Below are 26,721 nucleotides of genomic sequence, written 5' to 3'. Positions count from 1 at the left end.
ATGCGGGAATTGTGGGATGCGGGAGCTGCGGGATGCGGGAATTGGGGGATCCGGGAATTACGGCATGCAGGAATTGCGGGATGTGGGAATTGCGGGATGCGGGACCTGCGGGACCCGGGAGCTGCGGGATGTGGGAGCTGCGGGATGAGAGAGCTGCAGAATGCGGGAATTGCGGGATGTGGGAATTGCGGGATGCGGGAGCTGCGGGACCCGGGAATTGCGGGATGCGGGAGCTGCGGGATTAGGGAATTGGGGTATCCGGGAATTGGGGGATGCAGGAGCTGCGGGATGCGGGAATTGCGGGATGCGGTAATTGCGGGAACCGGCAGCTGCGGGATCTGGGAGCTGCGGAATACAGGAATTGCAGGATCCGGGAGCTGTGGTATGCGGGAATTGCGGGGTTTGGGAATTGCGGGATCCAGCTGCACCCCGCTCCCGCATCCCTGCCGCACCAAAGCCTTCTCCGTGCAGTCCCTTCGGGCCCTTTTCCAGCGCTCCCGGGCTGGAATTGAGTTTCACTCCCGGCCCCAGCACAGCCGGGCTGCCCCTTCCAGCCCCGGCACGCAGCAGCTCCGGGGAATTGCCCGTTTCCATCCACGCGGGTTGGGGCGCAGGGCAGCGGCCACAGGATTTATCGCTGGAGATTTTTAACTCAGGGAATGGCAAGGGATGGGCTGAAAGGAGCACAAAGAGCTCTCACTGAGCTCAAAAACTGAATTAGAAAATCCCCAGAGCTCAGCCCCTCCCGGGAACCGAGCGGGGTCAGTGCTGGGCGGGCAGCGCCTCCGTGGGACACAAATCCCAATTTGGGAAGGGACATTTCAAACCCCACTTTGGGAAGGGACATTTCCAACCCCACTTTGGGATGGGACATTTCCAACCCCGCTTTGGGAAGGGACATTTCCAACCCCGCTTTGGGATGGGACATTTCCAACCCCGCTCTGGGATGGGACATTTCAAATCCCACTTTGGGACGGGACATTTCCAACCCCGCTTTGGGAAGGGACATTTCCAACCCCGCTTGGGAAGGGACATTTCCAACCCTGCTTTGGGAAGGGACATTTCCAACCCTGCTTTGGGAAGGGACATTTCCAATCCTGCTTTGGGAAGGGACATTTCCAACCCCACTTTGGGAAGGGACATTTCACTGCTCCTGGGACAGGGCTCCAAGGTCTCTATAAACTCCAATTCTGAAAAGCCACTCCGTAAATAATAAATTAATTTATATGGTGGGAACTGAAGAATTAAGGCTGAGCCCTGATGTGGATTTAATTCTTGTTGCTCTGAACAGAACTGAACATTTACAAGGCCATTAATAAAGACAGAAACTGAGAAGTTCATATAGGAAAAGGAGTTAGTTCACCTTTATTTCATTTCTCCATAGTCCCAAACTTGACAGACGTAGAAAAATATCCTTGAGTCAGTAGACAAATTTACCAATGCTAAATTAGCCCTTTTCTCTGACCATCTGGGCCACCCTAAATACATTTGTACAAGCATTACTTTGGGGGGTTTCAATAAAAGGTTCTTCTAAACTATAAACAATAAACTACAGAGGAAAAATTTGAGCTACCAAAGCATGCAGATGAAGGATCTTCCAAAACTTCCAAAAAAAAAAATTAAGAAAGCAAACCAACCTTGAGATGCATTTGGAAGAGAAAACAAATTAGGACAATTTGAGGAAAAAATAATTAATTAAGAGAAGTCAAAGCAAACTCTGTAAAGGATCTGTGGATAAGTTAAAATATCTATGGCACAACTTTTCACCAAAAAAAAAATTAAGGCGAAGACCAACGTTTTATATAAAAATAGCTGAGCAGGCTTCTAAAGCAGGAAATCAGCATTTCCAATGATGACTCTGTTAATACAAGATTATAAATACCCTTTATATACACAGAAAACCAACTCAATACAAACGTCTGGACTGTTTCTCTGGGCATCTGGCACTCCAAATGCCCAGATCAGGTGTCCTGGACCATAGTGGAGGTACTTCAGTTGAAGGTTTGTAGTAGTTTCTTTGCTACACGTACTGATACAAATCATAAAAGTGAAATATAAATAGTGATTTTCACACAGAAACTTAGGAATATGCTCAGGTTACAAAGCGTAAGGAATTGGCCCAAAAGGAAATGATAAAAGATTTAAAATCATCAATTATCCTGTTTTGCAGGCAAAAAAAACCATCCAAGTGATACAGTAATATTTAAATTTTCAGAATATTTTTAAAAATGAAACTGATTCCTACAGTGAAAATAAAGCAGAAATTATCACAGCAGAAGATTCATTATCTCTTCATAAATACAGCAGTTGGTTTATTTGCCAAGATCACTTAGAAATATCATTTTTATGGGCATTTTCATAAATTTCCAAGCCTAAAAGTTACCAGTTGCAAGGACATAAACCATCTTTGTATGGATGTATTTGACTAATTTTCAGAACTATGCAATTAATATGCAGCAAGACACAAAAATAAGAGCAAATGAAATATATTTGAGAAGAATTCCATTAACATTTCAAGTTAAAATACCTTTGCAGAGCTACTGTGATCAAGTTCAGTGTATCTGTGCACATTATAAATCTGCATCTGTGTGTTCACACACACTCAGTAATTCCAGAAATAACCCCAGAAGTTATAAAATTCCTACTGGAGAAGACAATTTTCCCCCAGCACAACTGGGTGGATTTGCCAATGACTTTTTGAACTGTATTTCACAAAATCTGCAGATAAAGGAGAAGCTCTTGTTTTCCACAGCACAGAAACCTTTTAGCTTATTGAAATTTTCTTGACTAAAGCCCAGAACCTCCATTTCTGCCTCCTCGTGCCTCATCCCCTCGTGCCTCCTGCCACCCTCCCCCTGTGCTCCAGGGAGAGAAATGGGACAGGGGAAATTCAAGGACCCCTTTTCAGATGAAACTTGAATACAAGCGTGGTCTAAATCTACATTTGACCTCACTTTTAACACTTTTAACACTTCAAAATTCTTTCTACAAGGTCTCAATGAAGTTATGGAGAAAAAAGGAAACAACTGAAACAAAAATCAGCGGAGGTATTTATGAAGGGTGATGTCTCAGAGAGTGTAAAACCCTTTTCCTCACAGTGCTGAGATCACTGACTGCTCTCTCAGATTGAGATATCTGATGCACTGAGCAGTGCTCCAACAATCATTAATACCAGAATTAAGGAAAACACCCATTTCTCACAGTAACTGCACCAAAACCAGCACAGCCACCCCACCATTTTTCAGCTTTAACAGAAATATTTTCTCCCATTAACATATGCTAAGCTTTTCTCCCATTATTCCATTATTTCCTTCTCCGTGGATTGTGATGAACACAAATACAGAAAAATAGCATTAAAATAAAAGCAAAGTGATGGCTCACACTGAGCAAAAACCAAACACAAACTGAGGGATGCATGTTGGGAATAATTTATTGCCTATAAAAGGTTAAAAAAAAAATTCCTAAGTTCACATTTTCTGTGTGGGTTTAAGGGGTGTCACATTTCAGAGGTAGCGTTGTGTAAAATGTAAAACAGAGCTGGAAAAGAGTTAGTGACTTAGTTCAGTAACATGGGAAACTGTTCCAGAGCCAAAGCACTGACCTGAACTGTTTTCCTTCCAGGAACATCCTCCAACACCTCCTTCAGCCAGGAGGATTTGCTCCTCTGTGGGAAAAGAACCCCCACAAGCCCAAGGCTCTGCCCTGTTTCTGTTGCCTTCTGACCAAAGCAGCTGCTGGTTTTCAGAGCAATAAATACTCTAAACTCCTGTTCTTCCATGGAAAACACCCATCTTGTAGTGCTGCTTGGACTACTTTTTTTCTCCCCAAAACTTTTCAGATTTCACATTTGGTCAATGTGGTAAAACATTCTTGATGAAAGGAATCCACCACCACCATCCAGCTCGTGTTCTCTGCAGCAGGTGGAGTTTGCTCACTGAGCACCCCTAACTTTGCTCAGATTTGGGGCAGAAAAGCAGAGCCTGGCCAGGTTCCAGCCCTCAGGCTGGGGGAGCTGGGCAGGGGCTGCAGTTGGACATCAAAGCTTTGGGCTGGCACAGGCTATGCATTGCTCCTGTGCCAGGAATTCTGTGCTATTCCCTTTTTTCTGTGCACATTGCTGTCCCTCCCCAGCCTGAGAGCAGAGCCAGCAGGGTCAGCGCTGTGCAGGACTCTGTGCTCAGTGTCAGGGACACAGCAGGTCCCTCAGGGAGGGCAGACCCATCTGGAGCAGGGATTGCCATTCCCAAGCCAGGATGTCCAGGATGCTGCTGGTTTGTTCCAGCACTCACCAGTCTGAGCCCAGCAGCTTCTCCCCCTGAGGAGCAGGCTCTCTACAGCTGCTGCCCAGCTCAAGGTGAGGACAGAACCAGGACATTCTTTTCCTCACTCACAGGGCTGCAAAGCCCCAAACTCCTCATTTCACATTTTTTATTGCCTTAGTGAAAAGAAATACTTGGAGAGATTAAAGTGCAGAGCTGCCTCCAGGGCACTCCAGTAACCTCGTACGGTTCATCTGTTCAGGTATCTTTAAACCTGCTCCAAATTCACCTTCTGGAGTATTTATTATTTTATTGGAGTATTTCCTGCTACTGTCACTCCTGTCAGACCTATGGATGTGACTGAAGCATCGCCTGCAGGGAGAGGGAAGCAGGCAGAGCTCCAGGAAATAGGGTTTCAACCTTCCAGCATCAAAAGCAGCTCCCCAGGGAGAGCCTGTCCTGCCTCTGGGTAAAGTGTCTGTTCTGGGCTGCTTTCCCACCTGGGTTTCTTCAGAAAGACATCACTGATGCTCCCATGGATGCTTTAGGAATGAACAATGCCAGGGAAGTCATTGTTCATGGACAAAGTAAATAAAACACTGTGCAAGGTGGTCAAACATCGCTACATGGCCACAGGAAGGTGATGAAACCACCAGCACGAGGCCCTTCTGCTGCAGTGATAATTCACATTACAGTCACTCACTGGGACTGAGAGGGGCTGATTTCTGTCACCCTGAAAACCACAGCATGAGCTTCATCTCCTGTGGAAGGTTATGGAATGATGAACTGCACTTGCTGCAGGTGTTTGTTACTGTCCTGCAGACAGGGGAAACATCCTGAACCTAAACCCACCCCAGAGCCACCAACATGTAACCACCACTAATGGTAACAGCTCGGTTTTTGTTGGAAATACACACTGACACTGAAAAATAAACCAGCCAAGGAGCTGTGCAGCATCTTTCTCCACAGATTTTGCTGTCCAGGGATAGAATTCATCCTCTTTTTTCCCTGACTATCCTGTAGTGTTGTCAAGTGTCCCAGGCTGTGTTTTGTCTCCTCACAGGAGAAGGGACCACAGAACATCCCCAGGGATGGGGTGGGCCTTGCCCAGCTCGTCTCAGCTGCACATCCAAGAGGATTCCAGCCTCCTGGAGAACAGGGACTGACATCATTGCTTGTATCCAGCAAACAGTTCATTCAAAATTCAGTCCTTCGATTTGTTTGGGTATGAAATAGCAGCAAGACAGCAAAATAGGAATCATCAATGGAAGTTTTTCTTGCAGGAAGGCAGATGATTTAATTGACCATGAAATTGAGAACTCCTGTTAAGAGTATCCTGCCCTCTCTCATGGGAATTCAAGTGGAAGAAGCAGGAAAACAGGGTCCAAATAGTGGCAAATCCCAGCACTGTTTTTTTGTAAAGTTCACAGAAAACAAGAGGTTTCATTGTCAGTGGCACAAATTTCCTGTCTAAAGAGAACAGCAATAGAAACCATTGTCGGCCTGGCATAGAAAACCCTTTTTAAATAGTTTTTCAGAGAATTCCAGCTCAGCTCTGTCCTCCCTGTGAAGGACAGCACTGTGAGCTCTGCTCACAAACCTCATTTCCACTCAGAGTTTAATGCCTCAGCTCACACACAGCCTGGAACTCTGGGCTTCCCCTGTGGAAGGGCAGCTCTGTTGGGAACTTACAGAACTGTACAGGTGGCAGAACTGAGAGACTTGGTTTTCCAGAACACCTTTTAAAACCATTCCTGCCCTTTCTGCAGCTGGTAATTTACAGTATTGCTAAAAGCTCCTCATGCCCAAGGCGAGGAGAGACTAAAAACCTGAAAGAACAGAGCTCACTACTGATACTAAACAAAAAGAGCTGTACAAGTGATTAGGGAGGAACTGATCAGACTGAGAAAACACTAAAACCTGAGTCTAATCCCAATATTAAAGGAAAAAAAGGTGTTATTTCCCTAACACTCTGGATTTTCTGAGCTACACCTTGGACTTCCCACTGAAATTAAGGGGGTAACTTACTGCATGAACAAAGACTCCCCAGAGTCAATTATTATTTGGCATAAAATGGGAAGATCAGGTTTTTTACCAGACTGAAGTATCTGTGTGAAAAATGCTTGCTGAGGGAAATCCAGGTTAGAATTGGAGCATCAATGCCATGGGCAGGGACAAGGAGCATCCCACAGAACCATCCTGGAGGAGAAGAGCTCCAGGACTGAGACCTGCCTTGGACTGGTCACCCCCTGTCACTCAACCACAGCACCACTGCCATGGCCAGGCATTCCCTGGACTCCAACACACCCCACTGAATGCACCTGAGCATCTCTGCACAGCCATTCCACCACAGGAGAGAAGGGACTCAGTGCCAACAGCTCTGGGAAAGAAGAAATTCAGTTCAGCCCCTGCCTGCAATCCAGATCACAGTTTAGAAATGGCACTTGCCAAAAAATGCACCAGGCAGGGCTTCAAAGCAGATCTGCAAAGCACACTTCCAGCACTGGAAAACCTTTCAGGATGCAATGACAGCTGTGGAATTCTGACTGGCTTGGTAAACTGGAGCAAAGTTTGTGGAAAAACATAAACCCAAGAATTAAAATAATAAGCAGTACTTTAGTATTCAGGCTTTGACAAATAAAAACTGAGACTACAATCATTAAACTCTAAAGAGTGTAAACATCCAATCCCATTGCTACTGTATTAGGAAATTGTGTCCTGCAGCTATCAGGGTTCCCATTTCCACCTCATTTCTTCCAACACTTATCACTGCTTCTTTGCATTAATAATTTATTCATGATAATTCAATTTTTTCAGTTAGCCTTTCGAGGTTTTTCAGCTATTTTGGTCAGAAAAATGGAAGATTTAACAATCTCAAATCAGAAAACGAAAAACACTTCAGTTTAATGTCAGGTTTTCAAGCACAACTCAGAGAAAGCCCGTTATTCTATTTGGATCCCCGATTTTTAGTCCACCTACCTGAGTAAAAATGGGGAAAAATATAATAAACAGGCCTGGGGAGCACGTGGAGCTAGAGAATTCACTGCATGTGTTTCCCATTCTTCCCTCCCTGCTCAAAAAGACTTTGCTACAGAGTTGTTCTGGAGAGTCAAAATTAATCCTACCCAAGGCCAAGCTACCAGTGAACCCTTCCCTCACCCAGTTCTTTGATTTTCCAAACCCAGCGCTGCCAATTGCTGGGCAAAAGCTGTGAGGAGCCAGAGCTGCCCTCCAGCACAGGCTGAGAACTCTGCAGAGCAAAAGCCTCTCTCTGTCCCCTGAGCCCTGCACCTCCCGTGGGGTTTGTGCTCTGTCTCCTGCAGAACAGGGATCACAAACTGTCTGAGGCTGTGATCCTGCAGAACAGGGATCACAAACTGTCTGAGGCTGTGATCCTGCAGAACAGGGATCACAAACTGTCTGAGGCTGTGATCCTGCAGAACAGGGATCACAAACTGTCTGAGGCTGTGATCCTGCAGAACAGGGATCACAAACTGTCTGAGGCGTTCTTCTCCGACAGCGACGAGAGGCTGAATGAGGTATCGTCGGGCTCTGGGGAGGTGTGGTTGAAATCCATCTCTTCAAGTTCAGGAGGTAAGTCTGAAAGCAGAGCCTACAAAGGAAAAACATACCTAATATATGGTATATACACTGCTAGGTGTGGTTTTGATGTCAGCAGAACTCAAAATGTCCCTCTGACATTTCTGGAGGTTCTGGGCCCAGGTCAGAAGCATTTGAGACCCTGGCAGGCAGCTGGAAACAGCTGTGATTTTGGGTTTGAGCCATGGAATGATTTACCAACCTTGCAGGAAGAACAAGAAGTCACAAAAGTTTAGATATTATAGTAGAAGTAGTCACAAAGTAGAGGGAAGAATTTTTGAGTGCTGTACAGGGGGGTTTTGGTTTTGTACATGGGGGTCAGAAGTTTAAGATGGAGGGATTTGGGCCTGCCCTGTCCTCCCTCTTTCTCCTTCCTTACCTCCATGTTCTTGGTGATGTTGGCACTCACAGATTGGTTTAGAGTAGAAAGGCACCATTTAATATAGGTAATGGGCATTGGGGGAAAACTGTAAACATGTAAAATGTACCATATAAAAGATAGAAAAGCACCATTTAATATAGGTAATGGGCATTGGGGAAAAACTGTACCCATGTAACACGTAATGTACCATATAAAAGACAGCAGCAGCCCTGGGCAGAGGGGGAGAGAAGAAGCAGTCGGGAGTCAGAGAGGATGTCAGGGTGTGTGTGTGCCTCTGCCTGAGCTGTGAGCAAACCACAGCAGCCCCAGAAGAAAATCTTTTAGATAACTTGCAATAAACTGCCTTGAGACTGAACAAGAGACTGCTGAGCCTTTCTTTGGAAGCATGGGTGGGAGGAGAGATTTTTCCACCACACGGAGCCACCCCTGACCTAGAGGTGAGCTCTGGCAAGCAGTGATTTAAACAAAGAGTGAGAAAATTATTTGAGATTTTCAATCATAATTTGAGCCTCTAGAGTAAACCCAAGGGAGGGATGCAACACAAAAGGACAAACATCTGGTATTAAACACAGGTATTAAACCTGCTCCAGGATTTACCTGCTGCTGTTCCTTATCATCTGATTTAATTGCAAGTATCAAACTCCGGGTAAACGTCTGCAGTTCAAAATATTTCTGTTTGTGGCTCTCCAGCTGGCTCTCGATGAACCTGACTTCTTCATTCTGTGGGGGAACAGAGAGCTCTGGGAATGACCTCAGAACCATGGAATCCTTTAGGCTGGAAAAGCCCTCTAAGGCTGAGCCCAACCATTCCCCAGCACTGCTAAGGCCACCACTGACCAAGTCCCCAAGTGCCACATCCACGTGTCTGTTACATCCTTGCAGGGATGGGGACAGGACAAAGCATTGGAATAACCACACCTGAACACCCCTGGGTTAAAACCAAACTATTTTTAGTGACAATGACAACCTAGAAGTGATCAGGGGCTGAGAGAAGCGACAGCGAATAAATTCCATTATTGCAGCAGAAGGCTTGACACAAAAAACAGGGAAAATTACTTGAAAATTCCTCAAAGCTACCACAAATTAAAAGATAACATCCTCCAGTGCAGCTGGGCTTGATGTGGATCAACTGTCAGCTCACCAAGCTCCTCAGGATCCCCTGGCTTACAGAATAAGCAGGAATATCACAGAGTGACAGAACAGTTTGGAAGGGATCTTAAAGATCATTTAGTTCCAACCTCCACAGAGTGGATTAATGGGGCTGGAACTGGATGTAATATATTACAAAGTGAATAAATATCAATAATTTGTGTGCTTTGGTTAAAAAGGCCTTTTCCCAATCAATACTTGCTAATCTCTTAATTAAAAATTCAGATTTGGTAAGTTTTTACATTTATTCCAAGTATCTCTTCTCTTCCAAAGTTATTGGATCAAAATGCTAAACCTGTTGATCAGTGCAGAGCTAAAATTAATTTTCTCTGGTTATTCACTTTTGCAAAGATCATGAAAATCAAACTGTTTATTTAGGTTACAAGATCAAAGGCATTGCTCATTTTTGCAGAAGGGCTCTGCTTAATAGCACCAACTCATGAGAGAATAATAAAAAAAATATGACATTCATGCTCACACTAGCTAGAATTCAGCTTTAGCTGACGTGAAAAGCTGTGACTACATGATGCTCTAAAGGTTTGCAACAAACCTTTAGAAATGGTTGTATTTTTGTTGGGTTTTTTTCCCAGGAAATTCACATTTTTTCAGTGAAAGCACTGCTCACCACACTATTCCAGGTGATGACAGCTCTGGCAATGAGAGAGGAATATTTGGGCTGCAATTCTGAAGCTTCTATAAAAAATCAGCTGAGTTCTTCCCTATGGATACTTATCAGATGCCTGTTTAGCTCTGGATTTTGCCCAGCCCAGGAAGAATTGAGGTTTAGGCAGAAAACTCAGGGAGCAATCAGTGCTGTCACACAAAGCCCTGGCTCTGCAGGGCACTGTCACAACAAGCCTCTCACTGCGCTGACAGGTGACATTAAGAAAAGGTCATTCCCTCTCCTGATTCATTCTCCACTGCCCTTCCCAGGAAAACACTGCTGGAAGGAGGAATTTCTGTTCTGAAGAGATGATCTGTTTATTATTTTGCTTATTGATTATTATAAGGAGAACAGACCTGGTTTCTAAGGGGAACAAAAATCAGCAATGGAGGTAAAAGCCCAGGGAAAGGCGGAATTGTGGCGACTCCTGGGGGAGCAGCACAGACACAACCCTCAGCAGGAGCTGGCAGGATCCAAGTGCTTCTCCTCCTCCCACAGCCACCACTCCCAGACATGTCCTGGCAAATGCCTTCTCCTCAGATCCCCCCATTCCAGCAGAGGATTCCTCCCAGCTGTTCAGTGCCCACCACGCTGCAGGAAAAGCCTCGCAGCATTCCAAGAAAATTCTGCTGGAATGGCTCCATAAATCCCTTTGTTGGGACATATGGAGGGAGCTGCAGCTCTGTAGAAATGGGGTTTCCAAAGGACTCTTCCAAATGCATAAATATGGACATTTTACCTAATTGACAAAAATTTGGGGAGCTTTTTATACTGAGTTTCTAAAGATACCTTAAGCACAGTGTTAAGGCCAAGCTAACACTGACTAAAACTCAGAAATACAACCCATTTGGGTTGAAACATGGAAAAAGTGCCTGGAGGTGGGATGAGGGCATGATGTGCACGCTGGGAAAACAGCAGAGGAGCTCAGGATCCCACAGGCTTTTGCTGAATTCCTGACAGATCCACCCCCTGAACTCCCTGGGGATTATCCCGCTGTCCCTGACATGGCCTATTCACTCACCTTGTAATCCAAAAGAGAACTCATCTGATCCACTTCAGAATTGCTGATCAGATCACTCTCCTCATCATCCAAAATTTCTATTTTCTGAAATAGAAACAGGCAGTCAATTCCAACATAGAGAGGAGACAAACAAATGGGGATCCACATCCCAAAGGGGCAGGAGGGAGGAAGGAGGAAGGGAAGGGTGAAAGATGAAGGAGGAAGGATGAAGGAGGAAGGATGAAGGAGGAAGGATGAAGGATAAATGATGAAGGATGAAGGAGGAAGGAAGGAAGGAGAGCTCTGTGCTGGCTCCTGAGCAGCTCTGAGCAGTGCAGCCCCATTAGATGGCAATCATGCACCTCAGCCAGGAGATCCAGCAGGAATCCAGTGGGAGCTGCTGCCATGGAGACTTGGGCTGTTTACAGAGAAGGAGCTGCCTGGCCCAGCTTTTTGATTTGAAGTTGCACATTTATCTGCTCTGCTCTGTTGCTGTAAAGGAGGGTCTGGACATTTATCCCTCTGGATAAACCAGCCATCACAGCAAATCCTGAGCTACTCCTGGCCTAAAGAAATCCAAGAGTTCTCCTCTGACCCTCCCTGGCCACAGTGCAAGGGAAATGCCCTTAGCTGTAGGGGTGCTGATCCAAAGGACACTTCCAAATGCACAATTTTTCACCTAATTCACAAAAATTTGGGGAGCTTTTTATACTGGGTTTCTAAAGCTACCTAAAGCAGTGTTAAGGCCAAGATCAACACTGATTAAGACTCAAAAATATGTCCCAAGTATTTTTACTGTTTTTAATTGTTTTGACAGTTGTGAACATTTATGAACCTCTCCACAATAAGTTAAAGCAATTTTCCTATTTTTTTAGGATGGTGGTTAACCCAGTGTAGGGAAGGGCCACCACTGACCCAATCCATGTCCATGGGTTATTCCTGAGGTGCTAATTCAGGTTTTTCCTGCAGCATGTGGTCCCTCCTGCCTGCACACCAGGAATTTCTCTGAAATCACTGGAGAAATCCTTCCAGGGGCATTCCCAGCTCTCCCTGGCAGACTCACCAAGCTCCCAAGCCTTGTGCTGAAGGCAGGGAGGATAAAGAACATTTGGTGTGCTCCAGTGTCTGCCAGCCCAGCTGAAGTGACAACAGCTCAGAGCTTTGAAGTCCCCGAGTTCTGCTGCTGCATCAGACCCTCAGGAACACTGGGACTCAAATATTTTTGGTTTCAGACTCAGCTTGAGGGAAGAGTCTCTATAGAACTGCCAAACATTCACATTCCCCTTCTCAGACACACTTTTTAAGATAGGAGGGGAAGAAACAGATTAGAATTTCAAATAGGAAAACCCTATCTCTTATGCAAATACAATGTATTTTAATCCAATTTTAAGTGCATTTTAAAAAAGTTTTGTTACAGTGTTTCAGAACAAAGTATGCAGAAACTCTTCCTTGGGTTTGTTCCACTGTTGTCTCAAATGACAAAATCTGGGGCTCAGGCAGGTTGGGGAGCTGAGTCTCTAGGGCACCATCTCTCCAAGCCATTTCTATTGAAGGTTTGAGGGCTTTTTCCTGCTGTGTTTTAGAACTTTTAGTACAGTTTTAAAGCTCAAATAGGAAGGACTTTTAACACACACAACTGAAGTTGTCACCTAGTGAAAAACACAAGTGCTGGACAACAACCTCAACATTAATTAAGGAGTTATTAATTGGTGGAAAAGGAAAGGTAAACATACCACATTATCAGTGGAAACTGGATTCTGGTCATCGTCTTTGTGGCCAATTTCTTCATTTTGAAGAGCTTCATTTGTCTCTTCTGCAGAAATAAATTGGTTTTGTCAGATTTCATTCCAATTTTATGCTGAAGGACCATTAATGGTGTTTACCACTAAATGTCACAGCTGCTAAATCCAACAGCAGACTCATGGTATCAATGTCTAAACATAAACAGAATATCTGCCTTATTAAAAAGACATCTTGTCACAAGCATTTCAGGCCAACATCAAACCAACTGCCATCTGAAACAACAACAAAACTCTCAGTTATTCTCTGCACCAAAACCTTTCCATTTTTAGGTTCAGGTTGGAATATTCAAAGGTGATGAAGAGTTTCACATCAGAGATGTGCAGGAGTTGTTTTTTTTTTAAATGAAAATTAATTCCTACATGAAAAATCCTGCATTCCCTGAAATTCTAGGGTACATATTTAAATCCCACTTCCCCCTTGCAGACACTGATGGGTTTTGAACAAAAATGGATCAGATTATGGCAGATGCTTATCCCCAGTGAACCTGAAGTGCTTTTTTGTGTATAAACACTTGAAAAGAGAGGAGATCTTACCCTGGTATTTCAACCACAAAGCATGAGATAATTCCACTGACCTTAAAGGCCAAGGAGAACCCAAAACCCAAAGAAAGGTCAGTCTATTTACCCCTAAAATTGAAGTTTGTTTCTCATATTTACTTGGCTTCTGCATATTAAAATATAAACCTATGATACATATTAAATATAAAGAGGAAAAGAAGAAAGGGGCAGCAAGGTTCAGGTGATTCCAGGGTCTGTCACCTCCACTCAAACACAGGGATACCAGGATTTCCCCGGGATTACCAAAGACAGGGTAATGTTTAGGCCAGACCACAGAGAGCCAGTTAAGGGTTTTAAACAATTTTTAAGTTAAAAATCTCTAAACTGAGCAAATTTGATTGGGAATTGTTTCAAATGAACTCCATGTGGCACGGTGGAGGTCACTGGGTGAGGTCACTCCTCAGGGACATCCCAGGGCACCAGGAACTCTGCACCCCTGGCAGTCACCCCTTGGGTTCAACAGCTGAAGGAAGCAGCTCCCTACAGCAACTCCTTAAATATTCATCCTCAGCTCACAGAACCAGCACAGCCCTAATGGCCTCCACCTACACACTGTGGATTCAATTAACACACAATTAAAAAAGGTGAGGCAATATGCGAGCATTAATGATCCATTTGGCATCAAAGCACAGCTTATTTTTTATATTTACACACTACATTTTAAAAGCAGAAGCCATCAACATTAATTACTCTAATTAGGTGACCAAAAATTGCTTTTGTCTGTCCTTCAGAGTGTTTTTTTTTGCTGTTGCTCTTTTGGTTTTTTAATAAATTGGGACCAAAAGTTACAAGTTCTCTAACATTAGAACAATTCCCTATCTGTGACTGTACATAACTCATGATTATTGGGGGAAATATTTTCCTGGAAGTTCAAAACCAGCTGAGCTGCAGCAGTGAAACCTCCTCCTTTGAACTGGAGAAATGAACAGAAATAATTGTAGTGGGAGAACAAAGGAATGAAGGTGGGATTCATGGATGCTGTGAAAATCCCGTTTCCTTGCACCTCCTTAGGCTTTGACACTAATAATGCACCCAAGTGTTCAGCCTCACCTTGCCTGATGAAAGCCTGGCTCAGCCAACACAGAGTTATTCCTCACTTGAGCTACAGACACTTCAGACTCTTCCCTGTCACCGTTTTCTCTCAAGCAGATCTGACTTAAATCAGCTCCTTCCACACCTCAGGCAAATCAAGGACTCTGAGATTCCTCATCTCACTTGGCTTTCAATCACTTGACCCATTTCTTCACCATTTTGTTCCCTCTACAGTCGGGTATGACAAAGCTCTCCCAAACTCATTCCCAGCCGCCTCCGTTCCCCTGGCTCTTCCCTTTCAACTGTGCTGAGGAAATGACAGGATCAAGCCTGGCACACTGAGCTGCAGAGCAGCAGGCCCGAGGTCACTCTCTTTTAGCTTGGAGAGCAAAGCTGCATTGATCTCCTCTGAGCAGAAGCACTGGGAGCAATTAGTGAGTGGGGGCTGTGCTGGGCTCAGGGACAGGAGGGGCAGGCAGAATCGATCCCGTGTGCTCCTGGGAGGGAAGAGGGAATTCAGTTGAAGGCACTTCTCACTGCAGATCCTGCAGTTTACTGAGGACACCCCCTGTGTGTGCAGCTCCAAGGCTCCTGGGCTGTGCCCTGCCTCTGGCTTTGATCTGCTGGTTGTGTTTGCCTGTCAGACACAGCAGCAGGAGCCTGGGCAGCTCCTTGTTCCAGCCTGAGCTGAGGGGCTCCCTGCCAGGAGAAATGGGAATGCACAGTCCCAGCAGCAGCTCCAGCCCACCAGTGCTTGGGGTGGCTGAGGATCACAGGGATGGAACTGTGGAATCATGGGTTGGGATGGCAGGGACCTTAAAGCTCCTCCAGTGCCACCCCCTGCCAAGACTGGGACACCTTCCACTGTCCCAGAGTGCTCCCAGCACTGTCCAGCCTGGCCTTGGGCACCTCCAGGGATGGGGTGTCAAATGGAATGGCCATTCCAGGTGGCTGGGAAGAACTGAGCAGTTGGCAGAGAGCATTTTTGAAATCTGGCTTCCTTGGAAAGTGAGGCTTCCCCACCTGTACTGGCTGCCCAGCTCTCACTTGCACCAGCAAAATGTGAATTCTTGACTTCATTTCAGATGAATCTGGCAGAAACTGGGCTCTTAGGACCAAAGGTTTCTCCAATCTTTGTACAACAAACCCAACAAAACTCAGAGACACAGAGGTAGAAGAAAGAGACCAAACAGTACCTTCAGCCCAGGCAGGGTGGAGCACTTGTGACTCTGTCAGACGTTTTTGAATGTGTACAACAGAATCCAAAGCATGCACACTGCACAAAATTGAAAATATAGGCACAGTAGTAACTGCATTCCAAATACCTTGTGAGCTTCCTTCAGATAAGCAGATTGATACTTCATCATTCCTATCATTATCATCCCCCACTTCAGTAGCAGTTTCCTCTCCTGGATTAAGTGCTGATTTAGAAACAAATTCAGATTGATCAGAGAAATCAGCAGGACCTCCTCTAGGGGGTGGGACCTCAATCCCCATTAAACGATATTTCCGTCTTCGATTCCCAATCCAAGTCTTGTAAGAGAAATAAACATGAATGATATCAGAAACTATAACAAAAGCAACAGGCCCCCAACCAAGTGACATCAGCACATCTGAGCTGCAGGAGCAGGGGTGCAGCCAGCAGCTCAGGGAGCTGAGTATTCCCCAGTATTTCACCCTCCTGAGGCTGCTTCCCGAAATCCTGTGCCCAGGTTCAGCTTTCCATGGGAAACAGGAAGGTGCACAGCAAAAGGAAAAGAAGCAATAGGTACACGTGGCAGCAAGGGAAGTTCTGTTTGAAACTGAGAATATATTAAAAAAATAATGCTTTACAGTGAGGCAGAGGGACAGTTTGTCCATAGAAGCTTTGGTAACTCCAGCCTTGGAAGTATTCAACATTTTATTGGACAACATCCTGAGAAACCTGACTCAATTCCAAAATCCTGCTCCAGATAAAGAGCAGGACTAGGTGACTTTGTAAGGTCTCTGCCCCCCTAAATTATTCAACAAATTTAAAATAAGATCTTTGATCCAGGTTCTCCTACTCTGCAACTTCCAAAAGGGGACTGAAGCATCCGATGACCCAACATCTCCCCTGTTCTAGGATTTCCTACAGCACAGAGGGAACTGGCCAAGGTGACAGATCTACAGCACTCCCCTTGGAGGACAGAAGGGAACTTGGAAGAATCAAACTCAAGAGCAGATCATCCTTCAGTCCCCTTTGGCTGTAAAACAGAGCTTTAGGAAAAGTTGTTTGCAGTGAGTGCAGAGGAGCACCCTGGGAGCAGTCTTGGAGATGAAATCAGCCCAGGGAACCTGGAACCCTGCCATGGTGGGATGGATGCTTTAAGTTCATTTTACATCACAAAATTGAATTTCAAAGGAAAAAAAAAAATACCCATATTCTAAATTCTCCAAGTGGATCTGTACACTTGGTCATTAATTTGCCTTCTCTGATGAAGAAACATCTACACCAAAAAGATTCAGTTTAACACGATGTAACAAGAATTGTCTACAACTCCTCATCTCATCTCTGCTCAGCAGCCCCTGTACCCCAGACCCTGCATTCCATCAAATCAGTTCTCCACTGGAACTCAAAAATCCTTCCCAGAGCCAGGAATCCACTCTTTACCAACTGCTACTCCCACTGCTCATGGGCTGGCTCTCATCCCCCTTCTCACCCCCAGAAACAGGAGCAGCAGTTCCTGGGTTTGCAAACATGATCAGGCCATGGCAAAATCCACATCCTTTCCATGTTCCAAATGAGTATCCCAAGACATTAAAATGTTTAGTATTTTCTTTAAGGACACACTAAACATCACTCTGGCCTTATTTGAGAAATACCTGTGCTGTTCCTCTTCCTAGGCTTCTGAGAAAGTTGAATAAAAAACTTTTTGCTCATAATACCTTGATTACCAATGAGAAAAAGTGAAGGAATTTTAACAGCAGTCCCAACTACTAAACACAGTTTCATACTGTGCTAGCCTTGGGAAAAAATAAAAAAAAAACAACAACCTTTTAAAGCTGCATCTCTAACAAGCTAAAAGATAACATGCTGAACACTATTTTTAGCAAATCTTTTTTGTTGGCTGGTATTTGCTTTCCCAGCTTGCTGATTTTCCTCTTTGAAGAATACACAACAGGTATGCAGATAACTACCACCTGGATCATTTTTTTCTATTACCTACAGTTTGGGGGAAAAAAATAAAGAAAACCCCCACACAAGCAGCCCTTTGAGATCTGTATCTCTTTTTTTCCAAGTTGTGTATTGCCATTCTTTAAATTTTCCCATCATCTTGTGATTTTAACAAACAGCGTTAACAAAATTTAAAATTGAATTGATCTCTTTTTTAGCAAAAAAGGCACTTGAGAAAGGCAGATCTTTTCACAGACTTTTCAAAGCAGAAAATCTTTCATTCAACATACTGAGAATGTCAGAGAAGATGAACATGTTTTGATAGTGTCTCAAATTAAATGGGGAAGAGAAGGTTCCACATCCTGTGTGCTGTGCTGAACAGAGAACATTCTGGAACAGCAAAACAGAGAGGGCAAGAGCAGACTGGAAATGCCATGTGGGAAATCAGCTTGAGAGTTCTATCCCTAAAATACATCCTCCTTAAACACTTCCAGCAAGGTCTGTGAGTGCATGGGATCATTTGTCATCTGTTCTGGTGCAGGTGATGCCAGAGCCTTCCAGGGTCTCTGCCCTGAGGACAGAAACATCCCAGCAGGTGGAAAGTGCCACACAGTGTCACCCCCTGTGTGCCAGTGAGGATGTCCCCAAGGGAACAAACCAAGGGAGCCTGGGTGTCACTGTGCTGTCCAGGAGGTGCTGTCAGGGGGAACAGCTTCACCTTTCAGAGAGCAAAGGGAAATCCTTGGAAAACAAGGAGCAGCTTTGCTTTCTACAGAGAAAAGAGTGATTCTCTTCAGCCTCCAAAAGTACAATTGGGTTTTTTAGAATTCGTGTGCCCACAAAAATAAATAACCAGGTTGGTGTTCAACCCTAAAAGCAGCTTTGGGACCATTTGGATGCACCAAGCCAGAGGTCTCCACAACAGGAGAGTTTCACTGAGGGCTCTCAGCCCTGCTTCTGCAGCAGTGTCAGGAAATTAGGAAACAGGTGCAAAAAGAGCGTGAAGCCTGAAAGGAATACTCCCAATTGTCACTCCTGTCACGAGGGAAAGGAAGGCTCCTGTCCTAGTCTGACTAGTCTTTGGAGGAGATGATGTGCAGAGGTTCTTGGGAGCTAAGTCATCTCCAGCACACCTGTGCCTCCCTCAGCCACCTACAGCAACCATCAAACTGAACTGACCCAGAATTCTCCCATCACATCTCAACCTGCCCTCAAGACAGTCTTGTAAAATATTTTTTTTTTTTTTTATTTTGGAGCATTTTCTTTCATACAGTTTTCCCTATAAGCATGAATGAGAAGTATTTTCTCTATATCTTTGGAAAAGCCCTTTTTTGGTATCTTATTAGCAATATAAATAGTACCTTTCAGTCTTCTAGGATCTCCCTCAAAAATGTAACACTTTTACTTAAAATCTTACTCAAGAGAATGTCAAACAGCTCCTAGTGCTGCTTCTGCTGCTGATCAATAAGACCCTGACCTGAGGGCTTTTACTAAATATAGACTGCAGAAAGAGCAGGAGAGCACTTCCCAACATGGTCATTCATTATGTAATATGTGAAATCTATTTCAAGCTTCCTCATGAAATTTTTAAAGCCTTTCATCTGTCCTATTTTTGCTCCTGCGACAAGATAAGGGAAGACTCTGGATTTCTTACCCGAACTATTTCACAGTCAACATTTAATTCTGCAGCCACAGCTTCAATTTTCTCTCTGCAGACTGAGCCCAGGCTGGTCATGCCATTGTCCCAGTATTTCTTTAGGGTAGCTAAGTCTCGGTCACTAAATTGTGTGCGGTCCTGTAACTGCAAGATAAAAAAAAATACTGTTAGATTGAAAAAAAATCTGCTTATCCTGAGCACTCATGTCCAGAGGTCTCCCACACAGTCACACACATGTTCTTCGGTCTCCATGGCTCTTCTCCTCTTTTAAGACTCCCTTAAGAATTTGTTTGTTTTTTTTTTTTTTTTAATCCAGGGCACTTCAGAATTCCCTTGGATTTGCTGTAAAGGCAGTGGCAGCATTAACACAAGTTTAAGGCACTTCAGCTTTTTTTCAACTACACCTGATATTTTTGGTAATTTGTTTTATCTCATTCTATAATGCCTTACTGAAAATAACTTTTTTCCCCTTTGTGCTGTTTACTCTCTCCACCCAATTTATGCAAATTAGTCCTTAAAGGCTTTTCAAGTTTCTCACCCTCCCCCCTTAAAGTTCTTTTATCTTACTGCAAACTACAACACATGCATAATTCAAAGGATTCTGACTTCCTAAAGGGAATACTTTAATGTTTATGTGGTGAGATTGAGTTTAAATTGGTTCCACTGTTTATCTGTGAGTTCCCAAACTCTTGGTCTACATTTATTAAAACATGTGATAGTGGATCAGTGATAAAAGGAGTAACACTGAAAAAGAATTCCTAAACATCTTACCACTGTTTGAACTGATGTGAGTGCAGAAAGTATTTCCCTAGTAAAGCTTCCAAGCTTTATCAAAACCTTTTCACATAGAATTTTATCTAAAATCTAAAGTTTCATTACTCCAACCCATGTTTTTCACTTCTCCTGCTATTCAGAGGACAGAAAACCAACCACAAAGTGCACTGGTAACTTGTAGCCCATGTGCCACATGTGTCATTATTTCAGTAACTCAATTGGGTTCAGGGTTTAAATTCTGTGTTTTCTAATTTAACAACTGTTCAAATTTAGAAAGAAATAATTTTAAGTGGAATAAAAAGTAATTTTACAGAACCAGGATCATTTGCCAATCTTGTACAGTTCCCAGTTCTAGCTTTTGTAAATCTTCAGAATATTGTAATTGTTGCAATTTTCTTCTCTTAAAAATTACTATTTCTCAAAATGTTAGAAGCACTTGAGTCTCCTCAATGTAGGAACATAAAAGAGGGGCACCAAACCTTTGTCTTCCTAAAGTAATTCCAGTAAAAAGATGCACCAGATAAATTCACATCCCTGACTGCTCAGGGCCACCTCCCCTCCCAAAGGACACTAGGTGTTTTTAAACAGAAGTAACTAACACTGCCTGCAGCTGCTGCAGAGTCCACACTGCTGCAAGCCCTCGCACTGACCTCACAGAGCTCCCTGTGATCAGTGCAGCACACAGCAACCCCTCACATTTAACATCCACAGCCTCAACCCCCCTGGAATATCCACATTTGCCCTCCCAGGTGAAATTCTCTCATTTCAGCCCATTCACTTGAGTGTTGCACCCAACAATCCCTGCAGGGTCCCTTTCCAGCTCAGAAGAGTCTGTGGAATTCTGTGGAGCACAGGAATGTGCCAGGTGTTACAGCACAGGTAAGGGGGAACCTGGCTGAGGCTGTCTTCTCCCACCCCGCTGGTTGTGTTGGCCAAATTAGAACAAAACCCAAAGAAAGTCCAGCTGCTGCTGGAGGTAGCTCAGGTTTCTTCTTGCCAGTGGTTTTCCAGTTATTCAGAAATGTTTCCTCTCCTGAAAGAACCCAGGGCAAGGCCTGTAGTAGGAAAAGTGATCTGCAAGAGGATCCTGCCTTGGGCTAAAGACACCCAGAGCCTGCCTCGAGCTCCCCAGGAGATGGTGCTCAGGAAGGTGCAGAGCTGGCTCAGCTTTTACTTACTCAAAACAAGGACTTTACATGGAAAAAGCAGAATTTAGCAAAAGCACCTGCCTTCAAAAATTTTCCTTAAAAAGCAGAGTCAGATCTTTTCCATTTTAGTGGATAGATGTTAATTCTGATGACCTACTGCAAATGTTTCAATAAAAATCTTATTAGATACATCACAATTCAATGGTTTTCACCTCACAACTGCTGTATAATTATGTTAATATCATTTATATTTTCTACTTTGAGGTCTCTGTCTCATTTTGGCTGTTTTGTTCTGCCAAGACGAGCACTGAGGAGCTCATGTGCTCTGCCAAGTGAGTAACTCTGTGGGATCTCAGAGATCCTGAAGGATCATCATTTATACACCCTGCTCTCAATTGCTGCACCAGCATCACGGGATCAGTGTCAGTCCTTAAACTCACTAGATGTAAATGACACTTGAGCATGTCCAAATCTCAGTTCCAGATTAGCTGCCTTCGTGTAACACACTGTGCCATGAGCCTTATCAGCACTTTCTTAGGAAAATCACAAACTACCTTCAGTTACAGGATCATCCCCTCGACATGGATCATACCCAAGTTTGCCTTCTGACTTATAAACTGCTTAAAAATTACATAATGACTTTTGTCAGAAAATAAAGGATAGAATTTCTACATTGTACATGTTAACTAAGCTTCCATCAATTTAGTTAATAACATTCTCATGCTTATTATCATCAGAGGAAATGAAGGACCAAGAGGAAAGCCTCAGAGCCCTACAAATATCATAACATTCATCATTACAGGAAAAAATATCAGAAGATAATATTGGAAAGCTTCATATTTATGACAATACTTAAAGGTGAAGGCAAGCCAGTAATTCAGTTCTTATTTTTTACGTCATTAACTCAGCTCTGAATGCAATTCTCATTTCCTCTCTTCAGACACCCAGCTTGCTGATTCAAGGCTTGGCTTTGACAGTGCTGGCTGTTGGCTGAATCCTTTACATTTCCCACTTCTGCTGGCCACAGTTTAAAAAGCAGCAGCGGCTCTGTCCAGCAGAATCCAGCCTATCCACTCCCAAGGAAAAGCAAATTGAATCAGCAGTTGTGCTGCGTGCAGGGTTAAACCCGGCTTATCCCCGACCTCCCAAGTGGAACAACAACATCCTTGGAGGAGATGACCCAGTTTATCAGAGACATTCCTGGCTCTTTGCCAGCCCCTCATCCCCCCTCACCGTGCAGCAATTGCTGTGGTGCAAATCCGGTGTCTATAATTGGGGTGAATAATTGCACGCAGTGGAGTGTCCTTATCCTGCCTTTACTCGGAGCTGCGTTTTCACATCGGCTTTTAGGCAGCACTTGAAAATGTTTCAGGCCACGTGCACAAAAGCTATACACAAATTCCAGATTATTAATCAAAGACATGCTAAAAAATGGAAGAATTAGAGGTTTTATACATAACTTACATTTATGCTGCAGCTGAGCACTGCGTGTGGCGTTCATTTCAATTGCAGTGAAATCATATTAAATCAACATTCAGTTCTGATACTTGGTGATGAAATGGGTTGAGGTAATGCTTATTTTTGGCAAATAAACCTCTCACAAACAAATTTTCCATGCCTCTGATCCCTGTCACTGTTTCTCAGTTATATTTTGGGAGGAATGGGAGGATCAGAAGCACTTAAAGTATTCAAGGTATGAACAAACCCCAGATTCTTCAGTACAAGAACAGTGTCATTTTGCCTTATTCACCTTTCCCAGTGACGCCAGCATGGACCTCTCTGAACCCTGACACTAATTAATATCTCTTTTCTTCAGAAGATTAATAATTTCCACCTCAGGATCTTATTTGTATGTATCAACAGTGATTTCTGAATCATTCCAGCATGTTTCTCCCTTCCCCACCTGCACCATTTAATATCATTCCTGCTTTTCAGTTTATTATCTCTTGATTTCCCACATACAAATTCTGAATGTATGCATTTTCCCTTAACACACCAAGGTATTTAACCTCATTAAAGCTGTTCCAGATTATACATTCCTTCAGCCTGAGGTTTCAGTTTCAGGTTTCACCAGTGCCACAAAGCTGCCCCCTGTCAGTGACAGCCATCCTGAGCTTAGGCTGGACACAGCTGCTCACACACAGCTGCACAAATTCAGGCACAAAGGTGTCTGGAGGCACCCTTCCATTCCTCCTGCTCACCACTGGTAGGTTTCTGCAGCAGAAACTTTCTGCATCTTTCCCTCCTGGCTGGGTAAGCGTGAAGTTTGCTCTGATGGAAGTAGAACTGATAAGTATTTCATAGCACCCCATTGTGAGAAGAGCTGTAACTGATTCAGCATGCAGCCAAAATTACAGATATTCTGTTAATATCTGTTTCTAAATCAAACTCAACTAAAAAGATGTTAAAAAAAAAAAGATATAGCAATGCAATGAAATGTCTAGCAAAGAAATTACACTGAGCTCCAGTCATCTCACTCTAATTTCCAAACCAACCCTCAAACCACACAAACTGACAATTCACCCTTCTGGAGATTTTGAGCTGATCTGTGTAATAGTGGATGTTCAGCCTCAAAGTAAACTTATTTTTAGATTTTTAGTTATGATTCTTACTTGATTTATCAATGTATTCCTCACATGGGACCAGAAAGTTTTGCAGTTCCTGTTCAGACAGCATGCATTCCTTGCCTGCAGGTTCACAGCAGACAATAAGCCAGGGAGATTTGTGGCACTGAGTGCAGCACATCACGTAATAAAAAATGACCAGACTTGTCCCCCTTTGCATTCCTACAGCTCTGCTGGGGGACAAGGAGGAGCTCTTCCCTGCCAGAAGGCCACGCTATGGATGGTTTAGCAAAGCAGAAATACCTGGAGATACGTAGTAAAGTACCTCACAAAGGAGGAAACACTCCAGTCAGTTTTGCAAATGGCACAAAGCAGGAACAAGCCCAGAGTCCCCATGCAGACACCTCCAGCTGGGCTCAGCTCCCACTGCAGACCCCGACTGGCTCACTCAGACACGCTCCCACTGACTTGACTGAGCCACAGCTTTCTTCCCTCCTGGGAGAGCAGAGAAGGTGGAGAGAACTCCCCAGGCTGCTCCTGGAATAGTTTTAAAACCAAAGGCAGAGCTGAGGTGCCCTCTGACTGCAGGAGCTTTAATCCCTGCCGGGGTTTCTCTGTGAAGCTGCTCTGAGGTGCTCTCAGCTCGTGTTGGTTCTCCTGAGCCTCACACACACCAGGCCAGGGAGGAGCTTTCTTCAGAGTTGTACTGAGGTGTCTTCCCCACAAAATCCAGCTGTGTTCCCATGCCCAGAACAGCTGGGGCCACACCTCAGCCCCTCCACCTGTCCAAAGTGTGCCTGCACTCCTGTGACAGTTTCATTCAAATAGCCAATGTGCAAACAGTGATACAAAAATCAAAATCTCACACTCTCCACCCCTTTCAGGTCTTTCCTGCCCCCAAATCCATCAGTCTGAGAGCCCAGACACCCCAAAGTGAAGCTCAGGGCAGACAAGCCTCCTCTCTCCCCCAAAATGAAACTTCACCACTAAGGCCCAGCTTACCCAGAGCCACCACCTGTGTGCCAAATGTTCTCCAGAGCACACCAGTACTTTTAAATCTACCAAAACCACAACCCATTCTGCTCAGACCTCAGATGACACAGAACTGAAGCACAATCAGTACACTCAAGACTTAACAGAAGGGAAGATATTTTCTCCCTTTTATTCTCCTTAACTGGTACCTTCACTGCTATTTTTGAATCCTTGTTATCCTTCCACCACCCTGTGAAAAACCAAAAATCAATGCATTCATAAAGGCCACTGCACATGCACCAAGACAGAACACAGAACTCTGCCATTTCCAAAGACACTCTCATGAGTTACTGAGACGGTGATATTTCTAGACTAATATTCATTAACAATCAGGATTACATCATCCTACAGCAGAGCTGAGCAGACAAGAAAGAGTTTCTGCAGAACTGCACAGCTTTTATTTCTCTCCTGATACAGTTGAAGGACAGGGCAAGGGAAACAAAACATCAAGGCAGAAGATTAAAAATTCAGAGCATCTAAAAGACAATCTTCTCAATTTTAACCAAAATACAGATTAGCCTTTTTCCTGTTTGAATGGCAGTAATTGCCATAATGGCACTTCTACAACTCTATCCATTCTATTTCTGTTCCCTCACACTCTTTATTCAAAAGAATTTCACAGTTGTAATCAAAGTTTCTAGGAAGTAGGAGCTTTTTCTCCTTTGCTTGTCTTACCCCTGTGTGTACACAGCAGTTTCAGAGTGCCAAACCCTCAACTTGCCCCCTGAAGGAGGCTGATCCTGCACTCAGACTGGGAAAGTCCATCCACAAATCTGGACACAGATGTTGTCAAACAGATTGTATTAATCAATGGGTTTTATGCATTTTATTGATTAAAAGGACAACTGGGTAAAAGTCTAAGGAAAAAGAATTCTCTAATTACCAACCTTAATGGTTTCTCATTGCAGGAAAGACATTGAGAGGCTGGAGACAGAGATGGGAATGGAGCTGAGAAGGGTCTGGAGCACCATGAGCAGCTGAGGGAGGTGAAAAGGGGCTCAGCCTGGAGAAAAGGAGGCTCAGGGGGGACCTTGTGGCTCTGCACAACTCCTGACAGGAGGGGACAGTCAGGGGGGTCGGGCTCTGCTCCCAGGGAACAGGGACAGGAGAAGAGCAAAGGGCCTCAAGCTGCACCAGGGGAGGCTCAGGTTGGATATCAGGAAATATTTTATCACTGAAAGGGTAGTAAAGCATTGGAACAGGTTGCCCAGGTCAGGAGTGGAATCACCATCCTTGGAAGTGTTCATAAAACGTGTGGATGTGGCCCTTGGGGACATGGTTCAGTGGTGACTATGCTGATGCTGGGCTGACTCAATGATTTCAAAGGTATTTTCAAACCTCAAGGACTCTATTACTAATGAACAGCCACCTCCACATCCTTGGAAGTTTAAAAATTACTCCAGGAATGTCCTCTACAACTGAGTCAGGTATCCAGCATGACCACAATGCCCAACAACCCCCCATTGCTGCAGGCAGGGACCAACGTCATCCCACTCCCAGCCCTGGGCTCCCACTGCCAAATCTGAGCTGCCTGTGGCACACACCTGAGCCCCAGAACAGCACTGAACTCTAAAAACCACCTCAGCAGCAGAATTTGTACCTGTCAGCTCACACACCCAACCTGGATTACCTTACAACCAGATATTGGCTATGGATGGGGTGGCAGGGTACTGGGAGGGAGGGGGAAAACCTCCCCATTTAGCTGTGAAACTCTACCCAGGACACTCCTCAGCTCCTTGGTGAGATGCTCTAAAAGGTCATTAAGTGATAAGAGGGAATGAACCTTCCAGAAAGAGCTGCATTTTAAAAAGCCTCCTCAAGAGAATTAGCACTTAGGAAAGAAAGAAGATGGATTGAGCACAACAGGATTTGTACAAAAGTACCAGTTCCTCTGGGAGATGCTCTTATAAAGTACTCTCTGTACAAAAAGAAGTAAGTCATTGTACCAAACTCTCCAGAAATGG

At 44.2% G+C, this 26,721-nt stretch overlaps 1 protein-coding gene across 2 annotated transcripts in view; it reads right to left on the bottom strand.

The window, feature by feature from the left end:
- Nucleotides 1-1,340: 1,340 nt before the first annotated feature.
- Nucleotides 1,341-26,721, bottom strand: part of HDX (highly divergent homeobox) — a 40,487-nt gene continuing 15,106 nt past the window's right edge. For both annotated transcript variants that reach the window (XM_072929030.1, XM_030272431.4), the window contains 6 exons: nucleotides 19,237-19,383; nucleotides 15,772-15,979; nucleotides 12,788-12,867; nucleotides 11,076-11,159; nucleotides 8,839-8,961; nucleotides 1,341-7,872 (listed from right to left, as the gene is read on the bottom strand). In XM_072929030.1, the coding sequence (XP_072785131.1) occupies nucleotides 7,747-7,872; nucleotides 8,839-8,961; nucleotides 11,076-11,159; nucleotides 12,788-12,867; nucleotides 15,772-15,979; nucleotides 19,237-19,383 (768 nt within the window). In that variant the 3' untranslated portion in view covers nucleotides 1,341-7,746. The remainder of the gene's footprint in view (nucleotides 7,873-8,838; nucleotides 8,962-11,075; nucleotides 11,160-12,787; nucleotides 12,868-15,771; nucleotides 15,980-19,236; nucleotides 19,384-26,721) is intronic.

Source organism: Taeniopygia guttata, chromosome 4A, assembly GCF_048771995.1.
Source record: "Taeniopygia guttata chromosome 4A, bTaeGut7.mat, whole genome shotgun sequence".
Classification (NCBI taxonomy): Eukaryota; Metazoa; Chordata; class Aves; order Passeriformes; family Estrildidae; genus Taeniopygia; species Taeniopygia guttata.
Note: the sequence above shows the minus strand (reverse complement) of the source record. Positions and strands in the feature narration are given on the sequence as shown.